At 40.2% G+C, this 20594-nt stretch overlaps 2 protein-coding genes across 3 annotated transcripts in view; both read left to right on the top strand.

Moving 5' to 3' along the window:
* The first annotated feature begins 8285 nt into the window (after positions 1-8285).
* On the top strand, positions 8286-8977 carry LOC100856361 (inhibitor of growth protein 4-like). The gene is given in 3 exon segments (XM_038570190.1): positions 8286-8633; positions 8635-8789; positions 8938-8977. Coding segments are annotated over 3 exon segments (543 nt in total).
* Positions 8978-15078: 6101 nt separating this feature from the next.
* The window catches only part of ATR (ATR serine/threonine kinase), a 90972-nt gene continuing 85456 nt past the window's right edge, over positions 15079-20594 (top strand). For both annotated transcript variants that reach the window (XR_005377105.1, XM_038571106.1), the window contains exons 1-2: positions 15079-15214; positions 20486-20577. Coding sequence is in view for 1 of the 2 variants with exons in the window: in XM_038571106.1 (XP_038427034.1) it covers positions 15156-15214; positions 20486-20577 (151 nt within the window). In the remaining variant the exon portion in view is untranslated. The remainder of the gene's footprint in view (positions 15215-20485; positions 20578-20594) is intronic.

The raw sequence follows: 20594 nt of genomic DNA, 5'->3' as shown, positions 1-20594 counted from the left end.
GGGAAAAGAGCTCTGGAATGTGGCAGACTACTGTCTCCAAATATATTTTCATCTATGATAGTGATGGCATATCAAAATAATGAGAAAATGATGGGGTAGTTAGTAACATATTAACAGATTCTATAGATTGCCCAACTTTCTTCTTGTACACCTTCCTAGAAAACCAAATTCTACATTTACCAGATCCATGTATAGATTGGGTTCCAGATATTATTAGGCTCTACCAAATCATATAAGACATCAATTGAAAATGAATTGTATGAGAAGAGAGACAAACACAATCTTCTTTGGGCAGCTTCCTGAAACTCTGAGTTATCACTGCCTTGACAGGTACTTTAGGGATTACTTGTATCCTCATGATGAAGTTTCTCCCAAAGATTCTGTATATTATCTATATCTCTTAACAAGCCTCTTTACTCTTAAACTAGCAAGAGATTTCAGTCTTGACAAATGTACCATCCATCCAGGAAACAAGTTGTCTTATTAAAAAATGATTGGTAAATAAATGAGAAAATGAATACTAGGGAATTAAAGTAAAAAAGAATCTCAGAAGTACATCAAAACACTTTCAAACATGAGGTTAACCTTCCTAAGCAAGACTCAAAACCCACAAGATATAAAGGAACATATATTTGATACAAAAAAACTTAAAGTTTTTGTATTACAAGAGCCAACTGACAGACCTTACAGAAAATATTCTCAGAATATAAATTAGAAAATGGCTAATATGCATAATACATTAAAATGCTTCTATAAATCAATAAAAGACACAACTAGATTAAAACTCTTGAAGTTCCAAATAGGCAATTTACAGAAAAAGAAATCCAAATGACTAATAGACATAGGAGCAGATGCTTGAACTTGCTGATAAGTAGAAAAATGCAGGGCATCTGGTGGCTCAGGTCATGATCCCAGGGTCCTGGGATTGAATTCCACATCAGGATCCCCATGGGGAGCTTGCTTCTCCCTTTGCCTGTGTCTCTGCCTCTCTCTGTGTGTCTCTCATGAATAAATAAATAAAATCTTTTTTTAAAAAAAAGTAGAAAAATGTATATAAATAGATACATCAACTACTTTACCCTAAACCAACCAAATCAGAATCTCTAGAAGCACCCGAAATACTTTTTAAAAGCTTCCCACTCACATAATTTCAATATATATAGTCAAGGGTAAGAACCATTGCTCTAAAACAGAGCTAATACAAAGTATGGTCTATGGACAAGCAACATCAGCATCACCTAGAAGCTTGTTAAAAATGCAAATTATTGTGTACTCTTTCAGACCCATTGAATTAGAATCTCTAGAGCTAAGGCTCATGAATCTGTTTTAATAAGCCCTCCTGGTGATTCTAAAGCATGCTCAAGTTAGAGAACTCAGAATCCTCTTTCTCTGGCTTTATTTACATTACAGAGCTAGTGGGAGGATAATGACATATGCAACAGATGAAAGTATATTGAGAAAAGTAAAAGTAATGATTGCAAATACAAATAGTCACTACCATTCAAATAAATTTGATATAATTTTTTTTTAATTTTTTTTTTTTATTTATTTATGATAGTCACAGAGAGAGAGAGAGAGAGAGAGGCAGAGACACAGGCAGAGGGAGAAGCAGGCTCCATGCACCGGGAGCCCGACGTGGGATTCGATCCCGGGTCTCCAGGATCGCGCCCTGGGCCAAAGGCAGGCGCCAAACCGCTGCGCCACCCAGGGATCCCAATTTGATATAATTTTAAGGTTTAAGGTCTTGGGACCTTAGCAATCAAAATGATAATAATTCATTACTGAGGTATAAATATCCTGGACACATGAGAAAGTACTCCACATCCTTACTTCGAAATCATCTCCAAAAACAGTGGAGCCCTAGTTCTATTATATAGCTTTAGTAGATGTGAAGCTGCCATCATGAGATAAAGATAAATAGCTTTACATTTTAGTTTCTCAAACAGAAGTTCCTCTGTGAGAACTAGTTTTTTGTAATTTTTTTTTTCAATGTTTCTACTAAACAGGACAAATGTATTAATGCAATCTGGCTGTATGGGATCATTTATTCTGAGTTATTTAGTTTCAGAGTGTTGACCTGTTATTTGAGGCTTTATCCAGTTAAAACCAGTAGACATGTGCTCCTTTTTACCCATCAATCTGTCTGACAATATTTAACACATATTGTCAAAGTTGCTTTTGAAACAGGAATGGCATAATCATACCTTGGTTTTAAAATGGTGCCCTGTCTGCTGTGTAGAACAACTCCAAACAACATCAGTATCACTTAGGAGCATTTCCTTTAATTGTGAAAAATAAAAATAAATTTTGAATTATTAAATCAGTAATTTAAAAATTACTTAAAATGAAAATTATGGGAGTGATGTCACAAATTGTTCCTGACATTGCTCCCCTGCACAAGAAGAGCAACCAATATTTATTCAAGAACAAGACACCACTGAGAGAATCCTAGAACACAGGGCTTAGGTTGAAGCACCCCCATGTACCTCAGAGAGCAAGATAGACTGCATTAGAAAAGAGAAGCAGCTACAGGTACTGCCCCTCCCTCAGGAAAGTCCAATACCACATAGTAAGGCCTCTTCTGAACTTTTGGTTCCTCCAGTAGAAAAAGAGAACCCAGGGGGATAACCTGCCTTCTCCAGCATGTGGGTCACTTTGGGGGAGCCCCTACTCCAATCTTACACCACAGGAGTTACAGGGGAATCTGTAGAGCCCAGCCACTGAGAATCTGACCGTGATGGAGATGGAGGAAGGGCTTGCAACAACCAGCATATGGATCTTGGCAGATGGAGTTCATACCTGCTTTGCCCAAGTAGCAATCCCAACCAATGGTTTTGCTCAATCTGCAGAACCAAGTTAGGGACACACAGGGGAATTGGTGGAGTACAGATCTGCCTGTATTGGATCCTCAGGTAAGGAGTTTTGCTGGCTCTAGAGCCCAGTATGTCCATGCTCAAGAAAGGAGATGAGCCACAGCCCCACCCACTTTGGAGAGTCACTTCCAGCCCCATCTGACCAGAAAGGCTGGTGAAAACAATTGAAAGCTGTGTGGCCCAGTGGCATTCAAACAGAGAGAAAGGCAGACAAAGCTGACAGTTTGCAGAGAAAAGCCAGTGGCCCTATTTAGCCTGAGAACTTGGGGTGGAGGTTGGCTTAAACTTGGACAATAAAGAGCTTTACTTGTTTTAGAACTTCTTTCAGCTGCACCTGGGCAGGAAATCTAATTCATAGCCCTGCTCATTGCTAATTAGAGCTTTCAGCCTGTCTGATCAGGAAGCTTAACCAGAGCACACAGGAAACTGCATAACCCATTTAACAGCCCTACAAACAGTGGCAGTTGAATAGAGATCATAGCCTGTGACTTCCCCATCTGCAGAGCAAAACCACTGGCCTCCTCACCTGACCAGGGAAATCAGTGAATTTCCACCAAAGGAAATCAATGACCCTAAAGAAATGGAGATTTATAAACTGTCAAAGAATTCAGAATAATCCTCTTTAAAGATGTTTCATGATCTGCAAGAAAACAAAGACAACTAAACAAAATTAGAAAAATAATGTATGAACAAAACGGGAAATTTGACCCAAAAAAGCAACCATTAAACAAACAAACAAGCAAAAAACACAGAAATTCTAGAGTTGAAAAATGTAAGCAATGAATTGAAAAAGTTAATAGTTTCAAAAATAGACCTGACCATACAGAAGAAAGAATCGGTGACCTGGAGGATAGGACATTGGAAATCACTGTTAGGGGATCGAAATGAAACAAAAGAATGAAAAAAAAAAAAAAAAAAAGAAACAAAAGAATGAAAGGCAGTAAATAAAGCCTATGGCAATTATAAGACACAGTGAAAAAAAACAACATTCACATTATGGGAATTCTAGAAGAAGAAGAGAAAGAGAAAGGGACAAAAAGTATATTCAAAGCAGTAATGGCAGAAAACCTCCTGAACCTGAGGAGAGAAATGACCATTTAGACCATGAGGCCCAAATGATTCCAAATAGGAGTTTAACCTAAATAGGGTAGCAACGAGACACATTATAATTAAACTGTCAAAAGTCAAAGACAGGGACACCTGGGCGGCTCAGCAGTTGAGTGTCTACCTTTGGCTCAGGGTGTGATCCCGGGAATCCAGGATCAAGTCCTGCATCAGGCTCCCTACAGGGAGCCTGCTTCTCCCTCTGCCTGTATCTCTGCCTCTCTCTGTGTCTCTCATGAATAAATAAATAAAATCTTTTTTTTCTAAGTCAAAGACAAAGAATTTTAAGAGCAACAAGAGAAAAGGGAAATTACATATAAGGAAACTCCCATAAGACTATAGGTAGGTTTCTCAACAGAAACTTTTCAAGCCAGGAAGAAAATGGGATGACATATTCAAAATATGAAAGAAAATAACTGTTAACCAAGAATTCTCTAACTAGCAAAGCTATTCTGAAAATGAAGTAGGGATAAAGACTTTCCCAAACAGGGCAGCCCGGGTGGCTCAGCGGTTTAATGCTGCCTTCAGCCCAGGGCCTAATCCTAGAGTCCTGGGATTGAGTCCCACATCGGGCTCCCTGCATGGAGCCTGCTTCTCCCTTTGCCAGTGTCTCTGCCTCTCTCTCTCTGTGTTTCTCATGAATAAATAAATAAAATCTTAAAAAAAAAAGACTTTCCCAAACAAATAAAAGCTGAAAAATATTCATTACCACCAGACCTGCCTTCCAAGGAATACTAGAATACTAAAGGGAGTTCTTTGAGTGGAAGTAAAAGGATACTAATTAACATCATAAAAACACAAAAAGGTAGCATAAATCTCACAGGTAATTTGTATATATATAAGCATAGTTAGATCCTGCAATATGGTAATGATGGTACACTACTCACAATTTAGTTTAAAAATGAAAAACAGGGGATCCCTGGGTGGCTCAGCAGGTTTAGCACCTGCATTTTGCCCAGGGCATGATCCTGGAGACCCGGGATCCAGTCCCACATCGAGTCCCACGTCGAGTCCCACGTGGAGTCCCACATCGAGTCCCACATCGGGCTCCCTGCATGGAGCCTGCTTTCTCCCTCCTCCTGTGTCTCTGCCTCTCTCTCTCTATGTCTATCATAAATAAATAAATAAATCTTTAAAAAAATAAAAGTGAAAAAAAAAAGAACTTAGAAAGAAAAAATAACCATAAATACAATAGTCTATTCTTAATTATACAATATTTTAAAAATGTAAATTGTAATAGCAAAACTTAAAATGTGATGGGATAAGAAGTTCAAGTGTAAAGTATATAAATTCTTTTTTTTTTTTTTTAAGATTTATTTATTCATGAGAGACACAGGGAGAGAGAGGCAGAGACACAAGCAGAGGGAGAAGCAGGCTCCTTGCAGGGAGACGCATGTGGGACTTGATCCCCCGACTCCAGGATCAAGACCTGGCCCAAAGACAGGCGCTCAATCGCTGAGCCACCCAGGCATCCCAAGTATATAAATTCTATTAAAGTAAGTTGTTGTCAGCTTTAAATTAGGCATTATAAGTTTAAGATATTTTATGTAAACCTCATGACATCCACAAGGGAAAATCTTATAGTAATTACACAAAAGAATACAATAAAAAAGTCAGAGCATACTGACACCAAAAGACTTCAAAATACAAAAAAAAAGAAAGCATGATAAGAAATAAGGAACAATGGGGTGCATGCATGGCTCAGTTGGTTAAACGTCTGCCTTTGGCTCAGGTCATGATTCTGGGGTCCTGGAATTGAGCCCCATGTTGGGCTCTCTGCTCAACAGGAAGTCTGCTTCTCCCTCTCCCTCTGCCTCTTCTCCCACTCATGCTCTCTCTCTCGCTCACTCATTCTTAAATAAACAGAATTAAAAAAAGAAAGAAAGAAACAAGGAACAATGGATATACTAAACAACCAGGAAACAACAAAATGGCAATAGTAAGTCCTTACCTATCAATAATTACTTTAAACAAAATAGATTAAATTCCCCCACATAAATAAATAAATAAATAAATAAATAAATACATAAATAAATACATAAATAATTTTCCCCTCAAAAGACATAGATTTGCTGAACAGATTTAAAAAATGATCTGACAATATGTTGCCTACAAGAAACTTAGCCATAAAGATACACATAGACTAGGAGTGAAGATATGGAAAAAAAGCGGTTTCAAGCAAATGATAACCAAAAAAAAAAAAAAAAAAGAAGCAGGGCAGGGCAGGGGTAGCTATACTTGTATCAGAAACAATCCACTTTATACTACAAATGGTAAAAAGAGACAAAGAGGGTCATTACATAATAATAGAGGTTAGTATATCAAGAATATATAACAATTATAAATATTTATATGCCCAACATCAGGGCACTTAAATAATATTAAAAAAATTAACAGAGCTAAAAGGAGAAATAAATAGGAATACAATAATAGTTGAGGACTTTAATATCCCATTCTGGAATGGATAGACCATCCAGACAGAGAATCAATAAGGAATAAGGAAACTGTGTATTTGAACAATATTATTGATCCAAACGGACCTAACAAACACATATACAGAACATTCTATCCAATAACAGCAGAATACATATTCTTCCCAAGCACACATATAACATTTTCTAGGAATGACCATATGTTAGACCATAAAATAAATCTTAGAAAATTCAAGAAGACTGAAATCATCTTCTCTGACCAGAATGACACGAAAACAGAAATCACTAAGAAGAAAATTGAAAAATCCACAAACACATGGAAATTAAACAACACTCTCCCAAAGAACCAATGGATGGAAGAGGAAATTAAAGAGAAAATAAAAGTTCTTGAGACTAACAAAAATGGAAACCAATATACAAGAACTATTGGGATACTATGCAAGAACAGTTAACAATATATACCTACATTAAGAAGCAAGTAGATGGACTCCTGGATGGCTCAGCAGTAGAGTATCTGCGTTCAGCTCAGGGCATGATCCCAGTCCAGGGCTAGAGTCCCACATCAGACTCCCTGCAAGGAGCCTGCTTCTCCCTCTGTCTATGTCTCTGCCTCTCTCTCTGTGTCTAAATTTAAAATCTTAAAAAAAAAAAAAAAAAAAAGCAAGAAAGATCCCAAATAAACAATCTAACTCTGTGCCTTAAGGAACTAGAAAAAGAACAAACTGAGCCCAAAGTCAGCAGAAGAAAGGAAATAATAAAGATAAGAGCAGAAATAAATGAAATTAGGAACAAAAAGACAGCAAAAAAGATTAACAAAGGTAGTGTTGGTTCTTTGAAAAGATAAAATTGAGAAACCCTTAGCTAGATTAACCAAGGAAAAAAGAGAAATGACCCAAATCAACAAAAATATAAACGAAAAATAACATAACACTTGATACCACACAAATTCAAAGAATTATATGAGGTTACTGTAAACAACTAAACATGAACAGATTGGACAACCTCGAAGAAATGGAAGTATTCTTAGAAATAGTCAACTTACCAAGACTGAATCAGAAAGAAAGAAAATCTGAATTAGTCAATTACTAGCTAGTAGATTAAATCAGTATTAAAAAAAAAAAATCTCCCAACAAAGAGAAGCCCAAGACCAGATGGCTTCAATGGTGAGTTTTATCAAACATTTAAAGAAAAATGAACACCAATACTTCTCAAATTCTTCCAAAATATTGAAGAGGAGAGAATACTCCCCAACTCATTTTATGAAGCTGAAATTATCCTGATATCAAAGCCAGGAAAAACACTACTAAAAGAAAACTACAAGGAGAATTTTTGCATCTATATTTATCAGGGATATAAGAATAAATTTAACCATGGGGGCAAATGATCTCTATACTGAAAATAATGACATTGATGAAAGAAACTGAAGTAGACACAAAGAAATGGAAAAGTATCCTGTGTTCATGGATTGGAAGAATTAATATTGTTAAACGTCAATACTACCAAAAGCCATTTATAGATTCAATGCAACCTCTATGAAGATTCCAGTCGTATTTTTTATTGAAGTATACAAACAAATAAAAAAACACTCCTGGAGTGCCTGGGTGGCTCAGTCGGTTGGGCGTGTGCCTTTGATGTGGGTCGGGATCCTGGGGTCCTGGGATTGAGCCCCGCATCAGGCTCCCTGCTCACTGAGGAGTCTGCTTATCCCTCTCCCTCTGCCCTTCCCCATCATTCATGCTCTCTCTCTCTCAAATAAATAAATAAAATCTTAAAAAAAAAAAAAAACTCCTAAAATTCCTATGGAACCACCGAAGACTCTGGATAATCAAAAAATCATGAGAATCAAGAACAGATCAGGAGGTTTTCTTGCTTCCAGATGGCTGCGGGGATGTATTTGGAACATTATCTGGACAGTATCGAAAACCTTCCCTTCGAACTGCATAGAAACTTTCAGCTCGTGAGGCACCTGGACCAAAGAGCAGAGGGCCGGAAGGCTGAAATTGACAAGTTGGCCACTAAGTATATGAGTAGCAACCGCAGCCGGAGCTCCGAGGTAAAATTGGCTCTTCTCAAACAGATCCAAGAAGCCTATGGCAAATGCAAGGAATTTGGTGACGACAAGGTGCAGCTTGCCATGCAGACCTATGAGATGGTGGATAAACACACTTGGCGACTGGACACAGACCTGGCCCATTTTGAGGCTGATTTAAAGGAGAAGCAGATTGATTGAATCAAGTGACTATGACAGCTCGTCTAGCAAAGGCAAAAAGAAAGGCGGGACTCAAAAGGAGAAGAAAGCTGCCCGTGCTCGTTCCAAAGGGAAAAACTCAGATGAAGAAGCTCCCAAAGCCACCCAAAAGAAGTTAAAGCTTGTGCGCACAAGCCCTGAGTGTGGGATGCCCTCAGTCACCTTTGGCAGTGTCCACCCCTCGGATGTGTTGGATATGCCTGTGGATCCCAACGAACCCACCTATTGCCTTTGTCACCAGGTCTCCTATGGAAAGATGATTGGCTGTGACAACCCTGATTGTTCCATTGAGTGGTTCCACTTTGCCTGCGTGGGGCTGACAACCAAGCCTTGGGGGAAGTGGTTCTGCCCTCGCTGCTCCCAGGGCAAGAAAAAATCGAGAGGGGCCTTGGATTCCCACGATTTCTTCCACATCCCTGGACCTGGGCTAGTGGGGAGAGGAGAGCCTGTGCTGGGGCCCCGGGACTTGGAGAGGGTGGATGGTGCAACTGCTGTCATCTCTTCTCCTCCCCTCCTCCTGCTCCTGGTGCTGAGGCTGTACCCCAACCGTAGGAGGGAGGGATGCTGCAGCTGCTAACTGGCTGTGCTCTCATTCAGCCTGCCTCCCCTCAGAGGGAAGCGGTCTTGCCCACTGTCCTTTTGCCTCCATGCTGAGGTTGGTGCTGTATTTCCAAGGGATGGTCCTCTTCACCTCCCCGCCCCGTTCTGTATTAAGGACTAGGGCAGTAGCATGGGGGTACTCCCCAGCCCTCCTGACTCTCTCCCCCTGTGTTGGGGGGTGGATACGGTGTGATAAACTTGCTATGTTCTCTTCCCACTTTGTCCCCAGTAGGGGCTCTCCCACAGCATCCCAGGATCCCGACCCAGATCAAAGGCACACTCCCAACCGACTGAGCCACCCAGGCACTCCAGGAGTGTTTTTTTATTTGTTTGTATACTTCAATAAATTGAAGGGCACCCCTTCCTCTGTGCCAAGGGGATTCATCCTGGCTTCGTGAATGGGAGAGGGGGCAAGGTGGAATGCACAGAACTCACGTGTAAAGGAATTTGAGTAGGTGAATAAAAACTATACGTATACATGCTGGAAAAAAAAAAAGAACAAATCAGGAGGTATCACTTTCTGATTTCAAGCTATAACTAAAGCTATAGTCATCCAGACAGAATGGTTCTGGCATGAAAACATACAAATAGATCAATGGAACCGAATCAAGAGCCCAGAAACAAATCTGAGCATATATGGTCAACTAATATTCAACAAGGGAACCAAGACTACTCAATGGAGACAAGATAGTCTCTTCAATAAATGATGCTGGGACAATTGGCTATTCACATGTAAAAGAATGAAACTGGACCCATATCTTATACCACTTATAAAAATTAACTTGAAATGGATTAAAGATTTAAATGTAAAACCTGAAACTACAAAAATTCTAGAAGGAAACATAGAAACAAAGCCCCTTAACATGAGTCATGGTGATGATGTTTGGATATGACATCTAGAGCACAAGCAGCAAAACAGAAAATAAACAAGTAGGACTAAATCAACTAAAAAGCTTTTGCACAGAAAAACATCAACAAAGTGAAAAGACAATCTGCAAATTGGGAAAACATATTTGCAAACCATATACCTGATAAGAGGTTGACACAGAAAGAGCTCATCCAACTCAATAACAAGAAAATTACCCAATTAAAAATTGGGTAAAGAATCTGAATAAACATTTCTCCAAAGAAGATATATGAAAGGCCAACTGGTATCTGACAAGATGCTCAACATCACTAGTCATTAGGGAAATGCAAATTAAAACCACAGTGAGATATCACTTCACTCCTATTAGAATGGCCATTATCAAACAGACGAAAGATAATAAACACTGGCATGGAAATGGAGAAAAGAGAAGCTTTGTGCACTGTTGGTGTGATTGCAAATTGGTATAGATACTATGGAAAAGACAATGAAGGAGCCTCAACAAATTAAAAATAGAGCTACCTTATGATTCAGCAATTCCACTTCTGGAAATACATCCTAAGTTTATGAAAATGCCAATGTGGAAAGATAACTGCACTCCTATGTTCATAGCGGCCTTTTTTATGATAGATAAGATATGGAAACAATCTAAGTATCCATCAATGGATGAATGAATAAAGAAATTGTGATATAGATATAGAAATAATGGAATATTATTTAACCACAAAAAGAGGAAATCCTACCATTTCTGACAACATGGATAGATCTGAAGGCATTATACTAAATGAAATAAGGACAAAGAAAGATAAATGCTGTATGATCTCACGTGGAATTTAAAACAAACAAACAAAATCCCACCAAATTCATAGAACAAAGGATCAGGTTTGTGGTTATCAGAGGTAGGAGATAGTAGGTGGGGAATTGGAGCAATGTGGCCAAAGGTACAAACTTCCAGTTACAAGATACATAAGTACCTGGGATATAATGTACAACATGCTGACTATAGCTAATAGTACTGTATGATGTATAGGAAAGTTAAAGAGAGTAAATCCTAAGAGTTCTCATTACAAAGAGAAAATCTTTTTTTATTCTTCTTTCTTTTCTTTTTATTGTCTCTATATAAGAATACGGATGTTAGCTGAACTCATTGTGGTAATCATTTTATAATATATGTAAATAGGGCAGCCCGGGGGGCTCAGTGGTTTAGCGCTGCCTTCAGCCCAGGTTGTGATCCTGGAGACCTGGGATCGAGTCCCACATTGGGCTCCCTTCGTGGAGCCTGCTTCTCCCTCTGCCTGTGTCTCTGCCTCTCTCTGTGTCTCTCATGAATAAATAAATAAAACCTTAAAAATATATTTATGCAAATAAAACCATCATGCTATATGCCTTAACCTCACAGAGTAACATGTAAGTTATTCCTCAATAAAACTAGGAAAGATGAAAATTAAAAAGTATTTAAAATGCAAATTTTTGAGGATAATATACCAGGGAATTGTATATTGAAGTCCATTCCAGTATAGAAAGGAGCTTGTAAAATTGTTTATATTTCATTTCCTTAAGAATTCTATTTTAGTGTATATTTATCATGTGAATTATATAGTAAAATCCTAGCATAATACCATAAATGGAGTAAAAAAAAAAATCCAATGCATTATGATGGAACTTGCAGAGCTGGACAGCCAGGAATTTGGGCATCTGAGAACTAAGTCCATTTTGCTCTTATTTGGGTTGTGGTGCCACCTGGTGGTCATTTCCCCTCCTAGTTTAAACATCAGTGAGGACAATTCTATGCTCATGCTGGCTGAAACTTCCAAGACATTGGCTGGAGCTCACGTATCAACTTGAATGAGACCCTGCCTGGGCTTAGAAAATACCAAGGTCTCAAAAGGACACCAGGACCCACGTACTTGAAGCTCTCTGCTTCCTGCCTCACTCCCTCCTTCCCCACATTCCACTCTCCCTAATGATAAAAGGGGAGTGAGAGGAATACAGATACCAGTCAACAGTTGTATTTTGTCCAAATTTACATTATGAGTTTTATTTATACTACAAAATAGTGCTAGGTATATGTGGTTAATAAATATGTACACATTAGGATGCAAAATTTCAATGATACTGTTGAACGAATAAAAAGGTTGGGAGGCTCCAGTGCAGATAATTGACTGGAAGGAAAAGCTAAAGTAAGTGAGGTAAACTAGAATGTTGTGGGAATAATTGTGATGGTCTGAAACTAGAATGGTGGTGATGGGATTTGGAGGGAAGTAGATGGGTTTGCTTATTTCAGAGGCAGAATTGAATCCTTATCTTGAAGAGATATAAACTAAAGTATTTATAGATAAATTGATTTGATGCTGGAGATTTTCTTTAAAATAATCCCACTAGGGAGAAGGCAAATGGGAAGGGTGGTTATAGATGCAGCAAAAACTGGCCATATGCAACAATTGTTGAAGTTGGGTGATAGCCACAAGGTGGTTCCTTATTCCAGTCCCTCTACATTTTTGTATATTTGAAACTTTACATAATACAAAGTTGTGGGTTTTTTTTAAGATTTTTTATTTTATTTAATCATGAGAGACACACACAGAGAGAGAGGCACAGGCACAGGCAGAGGGAGAAGCAGGCTCCATGCAGGGAGCCTGATGTGGGACTCGATTCTGGGTCTCCAGGATCAGGCCCTGGGCTGAAGGCAGCGCTAACCCGCTGAGCCACCGGGCCTGCCCCATAATACAAAGTTTAATAAAAATAAAGTACCTGGGAAAAATTCCAGGTAAAAATTTCAGTAAAAATTAGACATGTGAAATAAATATAAAGCCCAGAGAGAGATCTGAGCAGAAGCAAAGAATTTGGGAGTAATAAGCTGTTGGAAAGTTTACTGAAGCCTGAAGTCACCTAGGAATAAAAAGAAGAGAAAGGAAGCCAAGTTAGAATCCTAAGGAATAACAGCAGTTAAGAGAATGGCAAAGAAAGTGTTGTTAACAAGAGAGTAACATAGGCCAAAGGAAGAAAATATCCTCACTGCTAAATGCTGCTGAGTGGTCACAAAAGGACTGATCAGTATCTTTTGACTTTAGCCATATATGCATATGAAAGTCGTTGGTGACTTTGATGAGAAGCACTTGAGAGGGGGTGGTGGGTAGGGCAGAGATAATAGTTTATGTAGATTTAGGACTTGAGTGGGAGGTGAGGAAATAGAATCAGCCTATATGATAAACTCAGAAAGTTTAATGGGGGGAGAGAAATAATGGGTACCTTGAGGGAGGATGTCTGGTTGGAATAATTGTTCATTTATTGATATACTGCTAAAGAAGTTTGATTTCTTAAAATAATCTGCTACCTTCCTTTTGTTCTGACCTGCACCCTCCCGCCAGATCTGAGTGTGGCTTTGACTGTCACTTTATATCAAATCTTCCAGTGCCTCTTCAGTGCTTACTGAGGTTTGTACAAGGGTCTCAGCGGGACTACTCGAAATGCTCCCTAATATCACCTGAACTGGACCACTAGTCTCTCCCTCCATATGCTTTTTGTTCATACTGCTGCCTCTAATTAGAAATATATTCCTCTTCTCCAATCTTTGTCTTTTCATATCCTCATCCTTCACCATCCCATCTCATTCTCATCCCATCCATCTCCAGGAGAATGTGGTGCCTCATTCTCCTGGAGCCCCTTCCTCATCCACCTCCTCTCCACACAGTATATTTAATCTCTTCCTCTTATATTTTTCCAATGCATGTTTATCTCTCTCATGGCATTCATCAGATTCTGCTTTGCTTTTCAATTTCTGAATTCCTATGATGTCCTTCTATATCCAGTTTGCACACTACTTGAGACTTCATCATCCTCATCTTTGTGTCACAGAAGTACCCCCCCAAAAAAATCTTGCATAAAAATAACTTTTTGAATAAAATTGGATTGCCAAAGCTCTATTGTTTCCAATGTTTCTAATGTATACTGCCTTTCAGAATTCCAGTGTTATTTTAGTTTTTGCCTTCCACATAACATTGTAGTTTTTATAATCTTTCTTCCTATCATCTAAAAATACCTAACATCTGTTGCTTTTTCGTTGGTCGACTTTTTCATATGTGCAATCTAATCTAAGCTTTAAAAAAGCTGGCACCTGGGTGGCACAGCTGTTTGGGCGTGGGACTCTTGGATTTGGCTCAGGTCGGGTCTCCAGGATCAGGCCCTGGGCTGAAGGCGGCGCTAAACTGCTGAGACACCCGGGCATCCCCGAAATCCCTTCTTAAATTTTTTTTTTTTTTAAGATTTTATTTACTTATTCATGAAAGACACAGTGAGAGAGAGAGAGGGGCAGAGACACAGGCAGAGGGAGAAGCAGGCTCCAAGCAGGGACCCTGATGCAGGACTCGATCCCGGGTCTCCAGGATCACGCCCTGGGCTGAAGGCGTCGCTAAACCGCTGCGCCACCCAGGGGATCCCCGAAACCCCTTCTTAAATATTAAAAGTCGGGAATAGCCTCAAGAAAGTCTGACTTCACGTGGGAAAAACACCCTGCCGAAACAGGAAGGACAGGGAGGAGCCCCGTATCCCGCTAAAAGGACGCGCGGCGAGGGGTGGGGGGGCCCGGGATCGAGTCACGCCTTCCACCCGCCGGAGGGTCTCAATTCTCCCTTTCGTGATGCGAGGGAGGCCGGTCTGTTTCTTTTCCAGAACCCGGGGGAGGTCTCGCCTCGCCGAGCCTCCTAGGACGGGGGCAGCCCGGGGTGCCCGCGAACACCCCAAACTCGCCGCGAACCACGCCCCCAGCGGGAGCCGCGCTGGGAACGTGCCCCCTGCGCGCTCCGCCTCCTTGGCCCCGCCCCCTTGCCGGCCCCCCGGCCTCCCCCGGGTCCTACGCGGAAGAAGAATTCCGGTCCGCAGAGCGTGACTGAACGCGGCTTCCGGGAGGAGTTTTGGGCCTGGCGAGACACCGTCGGGCGCCGCGCCTGCCCCTCCCCTCCCCCCAGCCCCGAGGTAGCTGTGGAGACGCCGGGAGGCAGCGGCCGCGCGGTTGACGAGGGCCGCGCATCCTCAGCATGGGCGACCACGGCCTGGAGCTGGCGTCTATGATCCCCGCTCTGCGGGAGTTGGGCAGGTAGGGCCAGGCCCGGCCGCTCCGGGTGCCGCGTCTCCTCCGCCCGGCCCGGCCCGGCCGGCCTCTCACGTGCGCTCCCTCCCCAGCCGCGCGCGTGCCGGCTCCGAAACCTTCAACCCCGGCCCCGGGCGGTGTGTCTCGCCAATGGCTTGAGCACGTCTCCCCCCGAGACGGGGTTAAAAATACGCGGGCGTCGCCGCAGACGTTGGGGAAGCAGGTCTAGGGCCCGAGAGGGGCTGTTCGCCGAGCCCACTGTACCTCAGCGGCGCCCGGGAGCCTTGCCCCCCCGCCCCTTCTGACCGCTCGCTTCCTGCAGACCTCTTTCCTTAGGTGAGGGACTCGACCCAGGAACTTGCCCCATTTTCTACTCCTTGTGATCGCTCGTGGAGGAATTGGGTTCTTAGCTTTACGTGTTGACCCAAACTGCCCCTCTTTGACAAGAAAAGAATCACTGGTTCGTGTGGTGTGGAAGGAAGGCCAATTGCTAGAAAAGGCAGTTTGGTCTTCTTCAAAATGAAAGCATAGGCCGTCCTGAAGATGGGCCCCGTTTCCTGTTGGTCATCCAGCGCCCAGTCCGTTTATTTTAGTCAGAAATCCCAGGGATCTGCCACGACGTCCCCAAAATGTAAATGTGCACAAGATGTTGCCAGAGTTTAAAAATAATTCAATACTGTTTCATTTGCAAAAGCCCGCCTTCTGTAAACGGAACAGTAAAATCACGTAAACCACCGTCCCACCTGAAGAGAGGGGAAGGCTGTTGCTGGCTGGCTGCCATCCCCCCTTCAGCACACTGGCAACTTTCCCTCAACCAGGCCTAAAGGAGGGAGGGTTTTTATTTTGCTTGCCTTTTTTTTTTTTTTTTTTTTTGAGTTTTAACCCATTGCGAAGAAGAAATAAGTGGGTTTGTACCACTAGTGCAGTTGACCTATCAGTTGGAGTAATTGCTTTTTGAAAACTTAGCACACAAAGTCAGAGCTAACAGAAAATCTGTGGGGTATTTAATTCCTTTCTTTTTGGGGTGCAGATGTATTCATCTCCACTTGTTGGCCATACAAGAATATTTAGTCTTCTTCGATCACATAAATAAGAGGGTAAATGAAGAAACCACTCTTGTTTTTACCGAATCATCCTGTTTTTGTGTTTTTTTTTTTTTTTTTCCCCGCTTTGCATGAATGTTGCAAGCCTACTTTGTGTTAACATTTTATAAACTAACATGAATACAAGCGCTCGTTTTAGGACATTGAAGTACAGATTTCATTTTTGAGGCTCAATGTGAAGCTCAATATTTTTTTTTTCCTATTTTGTTTTCATGTAGAATTAACTAATGCCTTTCTACCCTCTTTTTTTTTTTTTCCATAATGAGAGTTGTTAATAAAAATAATAGTATCTTGGATTTATTTATAGTCTCTTACATCACCGGAGCTTACGTTACTTTTCTTTAACAGTCGTGAGTTTCTCATTTTAATTGCTTCATTCCTGCCTATTCAGTCTCACAGTATCTCCATGATGTAGAATAGAGTACATATTATCACTATTCAGTAAGAAACTGAGTCACAGGAATTGAAGAACCAAAGTCAGAGGTAGCCATTATCAGAGTTGGGTTCCAGATTCATGCAATCAAAGCCTTTTCTCCACCCCCATCTTTTTTTCTCATTAATTGACTGGCAATTCAATTTCTGAAAAAAGTGAGATGTTAACTGTTCTAATGTGTGGGCGGCTCTGTCTCAGAGATGAATTTTGCTTCTGTTTTTTGCTATGAGCACTCTTTTCTCTGCCTAGTCTTTCAGGGTGATCCCATCCACTGTCTTTAACTACTATCTGCCATTTAATGACTGCAAATATGTTTCTCCAAACCATATCCATTTCCTATAGAATATTTTTTTTTTGAAGATTTTATTTGTTCATGAGAGACACAAAGAGAGAAAGAGGCAGAGACACAGGCAGAGGGAGAAGCAGGCTCCATGCAGGGAGCCAGATGAGGGACTTGTTCCCAGGACTCCAGGATCATGCCCTGGGCCGAAGGCAGGTGCTAAACCGCTGAACCACCCAGGTGTCCTCCTATAGGATATTTATACAACTGTATACTGGCAGTTTTAGCTGGGTGTCCTATATGCCATTAAGACAACATAGCTGGGCACCTGGGTGGCTTAGTTGGTAAGTGTAAGACTCAACATAGTCAATACAATTTCTTCACGTATCCTAACCTCCCTTTTTTTTTTTTCCCTCTCATTCACTGAGGTAGGGACATCTCAGTAAGTGATACCATGGTCACTCTGTTTTCCAAACCAGAAATGTAGGAATCATTCTTGATTCCCCATGTGACTTTGCTACATCCTTTGTCCTCTTTTCATCTTTACTCTCTTCCTAAGTAACTTCATGTAGTCCCATGGCTTTAAATATCACTTATATTCTGATAACTCCCAAATATTTATCTACCCAGAGATATTAGGTTGCTTACTGTTGAACATCTGTACCTGAAATGAAAATTTACATCATTACATCTTGATTTATGTTCTTAAACTTGGTTCCTGCCCCAGGTTATTGTAAATGTGCCAACCAAAAACCCAGGAATTTTTATTTATTTTATTTTATTTATTTATTCACGACACAGAGACAGACAGACACAGGCAGAGGCTGAAGCAGACTCCGTGCAGGGAGCCTGATGGGGGACTCTGATCCCGGACTCTGATCCCCTGTCTTCAGGATCACACCCGGGGCTGAAGGTGGCGCTAAACCGCTAGCCGGAATTCTTGATTCTTTCTCTTATACCCAAAAAATCTTATCAGCAAGTCCTGACAATCCTACCTTTAAAATACACTTGTCACTGCCGCTATTCTTGTCATTTCTTATCTAGACTATTACTGTAACCTCTCAGCTTATCTCTCCATTTCCATGTTACCCACTCACTCAGTGGATTTCTCACTCAGCAACCAAAATGATTTTAACAACTATAAATTATAGATTATATAGCATTACTCCTCTGTTTAAAACCTTCTTAGTTTTCCAGCACACTTAGGTTAAAATCCAGACTTCTTCCCAAGACCCCTACGGTCCTACATAATCTTGCCTCTGCCTGCCTCTGACCTCATGGCCATATATCCTTCCCTTACTCTGTTCCACTGGCATTGACCTTATTTTTTGTATGCCCCAAGGTCATTCCTACTTTCAGTGCTTTGCTTTTTGCTGTTTCTTCTCTGAACAGACCAGTTTCATTCAGATCTCATTTTGGAGAGGTCTTCTCTGGGCTTTCTGTTTAAAATTAGTTTGTGACCACAAGGTATTTTCGGATAATGATAGTTGCTATTAAAATATTAAATGGGGCAATGGGTAGGAGATGAAAGTCTAGGGAGCATTAACATTAGCCACTAGAGGGGATTTGAATGGTGAGAAGAAGCCAGTCATGTGAACTGGGAGAAGTATCTGAGATTGAATGGGAAGTTTAAAAGTCTCCAGGTGGAAATGAGCTTACTTTTTAAAGAATAGGAAGGACGAAACAAAGGAAGCAAAAAAGGGACTGGTGTGAGTTAAGGGTGGAAGAGTAACCATGGGCCAGATCCTTTAGTATCTTATAGGCCAAAATAAGGAAAATTTAAGTGCAATGGGAAACCTTTGGAATGGTTTCAGGAAAATAACAATTTAATTCAGGTTTTAAAAAGTTTACCTTTCACTCTCCTAATTGCAACATTTCAGTGTCTCATTGCTGTCAGTACAAAATCGAAACTCTTTAGTTGCTTCTTTGAGCTTTGATACAGTTTTTCTTCAGCTTCATCTGCAATTACTCCCTCCCCCTTTTTTAATTTTTATTTCTTTTATTTATGATAGTCATAGAGAGAGAGAGAGAGAGAGAGGCAGAGACACAGGCAGAGGGAGAAGCAGGCTCCATGCACCGAGAGCCCGACATGGGATTCGATCCCGGGTCTCCAGGATCGCGCCCTGGGCCAAAGGCAGGCGCTAAACCGCTGCGCCACCCAGGGATCCCCCTATATCTCCTCTTAATATTTATTTTTCTTGATTGGTCCTAATAGTCAATATATGTACTTTTCTCTAATATATTTTTTAAAGATTTTATTTATTCATGAGAGACACACACATGAGAGAAAGAGAAGCAGAGACACACGCAGAGGGAGAAGCCGGTTCCATGCAGGGAGCCTGATGTGGGACTTGATCCTGGGACTCCAGGGTCATGTCCTGAGCCAAAGGCAGATGCCAGTCGCTGAACCAATTTTCTCTAATATTTTACTAAAGTCTCATTGTGGAAAATTTCAGAAATCCAAAAGAAGGGAAAATGGTATATCAGTTGCTCATTTTAGCCCAATGATTATCAATTCATTGCTCTCTTCCTCTCAACTCAGATTATTTTGAAGTAAATTCCAGAAATCATTTTATCTATAAATATTGGTATTTAAAAATAAATAAATAAATATTAGTATTTATCTGTAAAGGATAAAGACTATTTAAACATATCATAATACCATTATCACACCTAAAAATGATTTCTTAATAACATCATATCTAGCCTGTGTTTAAATGGTCCCAGTTGTCATATACAGTTTGCTAAAAGTTTTATTTTTGTATTCTTGTTTTAGGGTTTTTTTTTTAACCAGAATCAAACATAGACTCATAAATTGTAATTGACTAATATGGCTTTTAAGTCTTCATTATAAGTTTCTCCTCTTTTTTTTTTCCCCTTGGACTTCATTTGTTGAAGGAATTGTATTCAGTAGATTTTCCAGAAGTCTGGATCAATACTGCTTAATAGAAATAAAATGCAAGCCACATGTATAATTAAAAATTATCTAGTAGCCACAAGACAAAAGGTAAAAAGGAAATAAGTGAAGGTAATTTTTCATAATATATTTTACATAACTCAGATACTGTCATTTCTACATGTAGTTAATAGAAGATTATTAAAGAGATATACATTTTCTGGTACGAAATATTCAAAACCGAATGTGTATATTCTACCTAAAGCACATCTCAACTGGACTAGCCATATTTTAAATGCTTAATAGCTACATAAATAATGACTACTATATTAGTCAGGGCAAGTCTAGATTTTGCATATTGAATGCTGTGGTTTCATTGAGCATATTTTTTTCCTTCTAAATCAGTAACATGTATTTAGGTTTTTTCTTTCATTTTTAAACAGTAGGATACAACAAGTGTCAACATTAAAACTAAACACATTTGATAAATTCAAATTTAGGGAATTTTTTACAAATGATATTGTCGATCTCCTTAAGGTTTAAAAACTTTTTATTTGTATTTTAGTGCCAGTCCAGAAGAATATAATACAGTTGTACAGAAGCCAAGACAAATTTTATGTCAGTTCATTGACCGAATACTTACAGATGTAAATGTTGGTAAGAAACAGTTATTT

This window comes from Canis lupus, chromosome 23, assembly GCF_011100685.1.
Source record: "Canis lupus familiaris isolate Mischka breed German Shepherd chromosome 23, alternate assembly UU_Cfam_GSD_1.0, whole genome shotgun sequence".
Taxonomy (NCBI): domain Eukaryota; kingdom Metazoa; phylum Chordata; class Mammalia; order Carnivora; family Canidae; genus Canis; species Canis lupus.
Note: the sequence above shows the minus strand (reverse complement) of the source record. Positions and strands in the feature narration are given on the sequence as shown.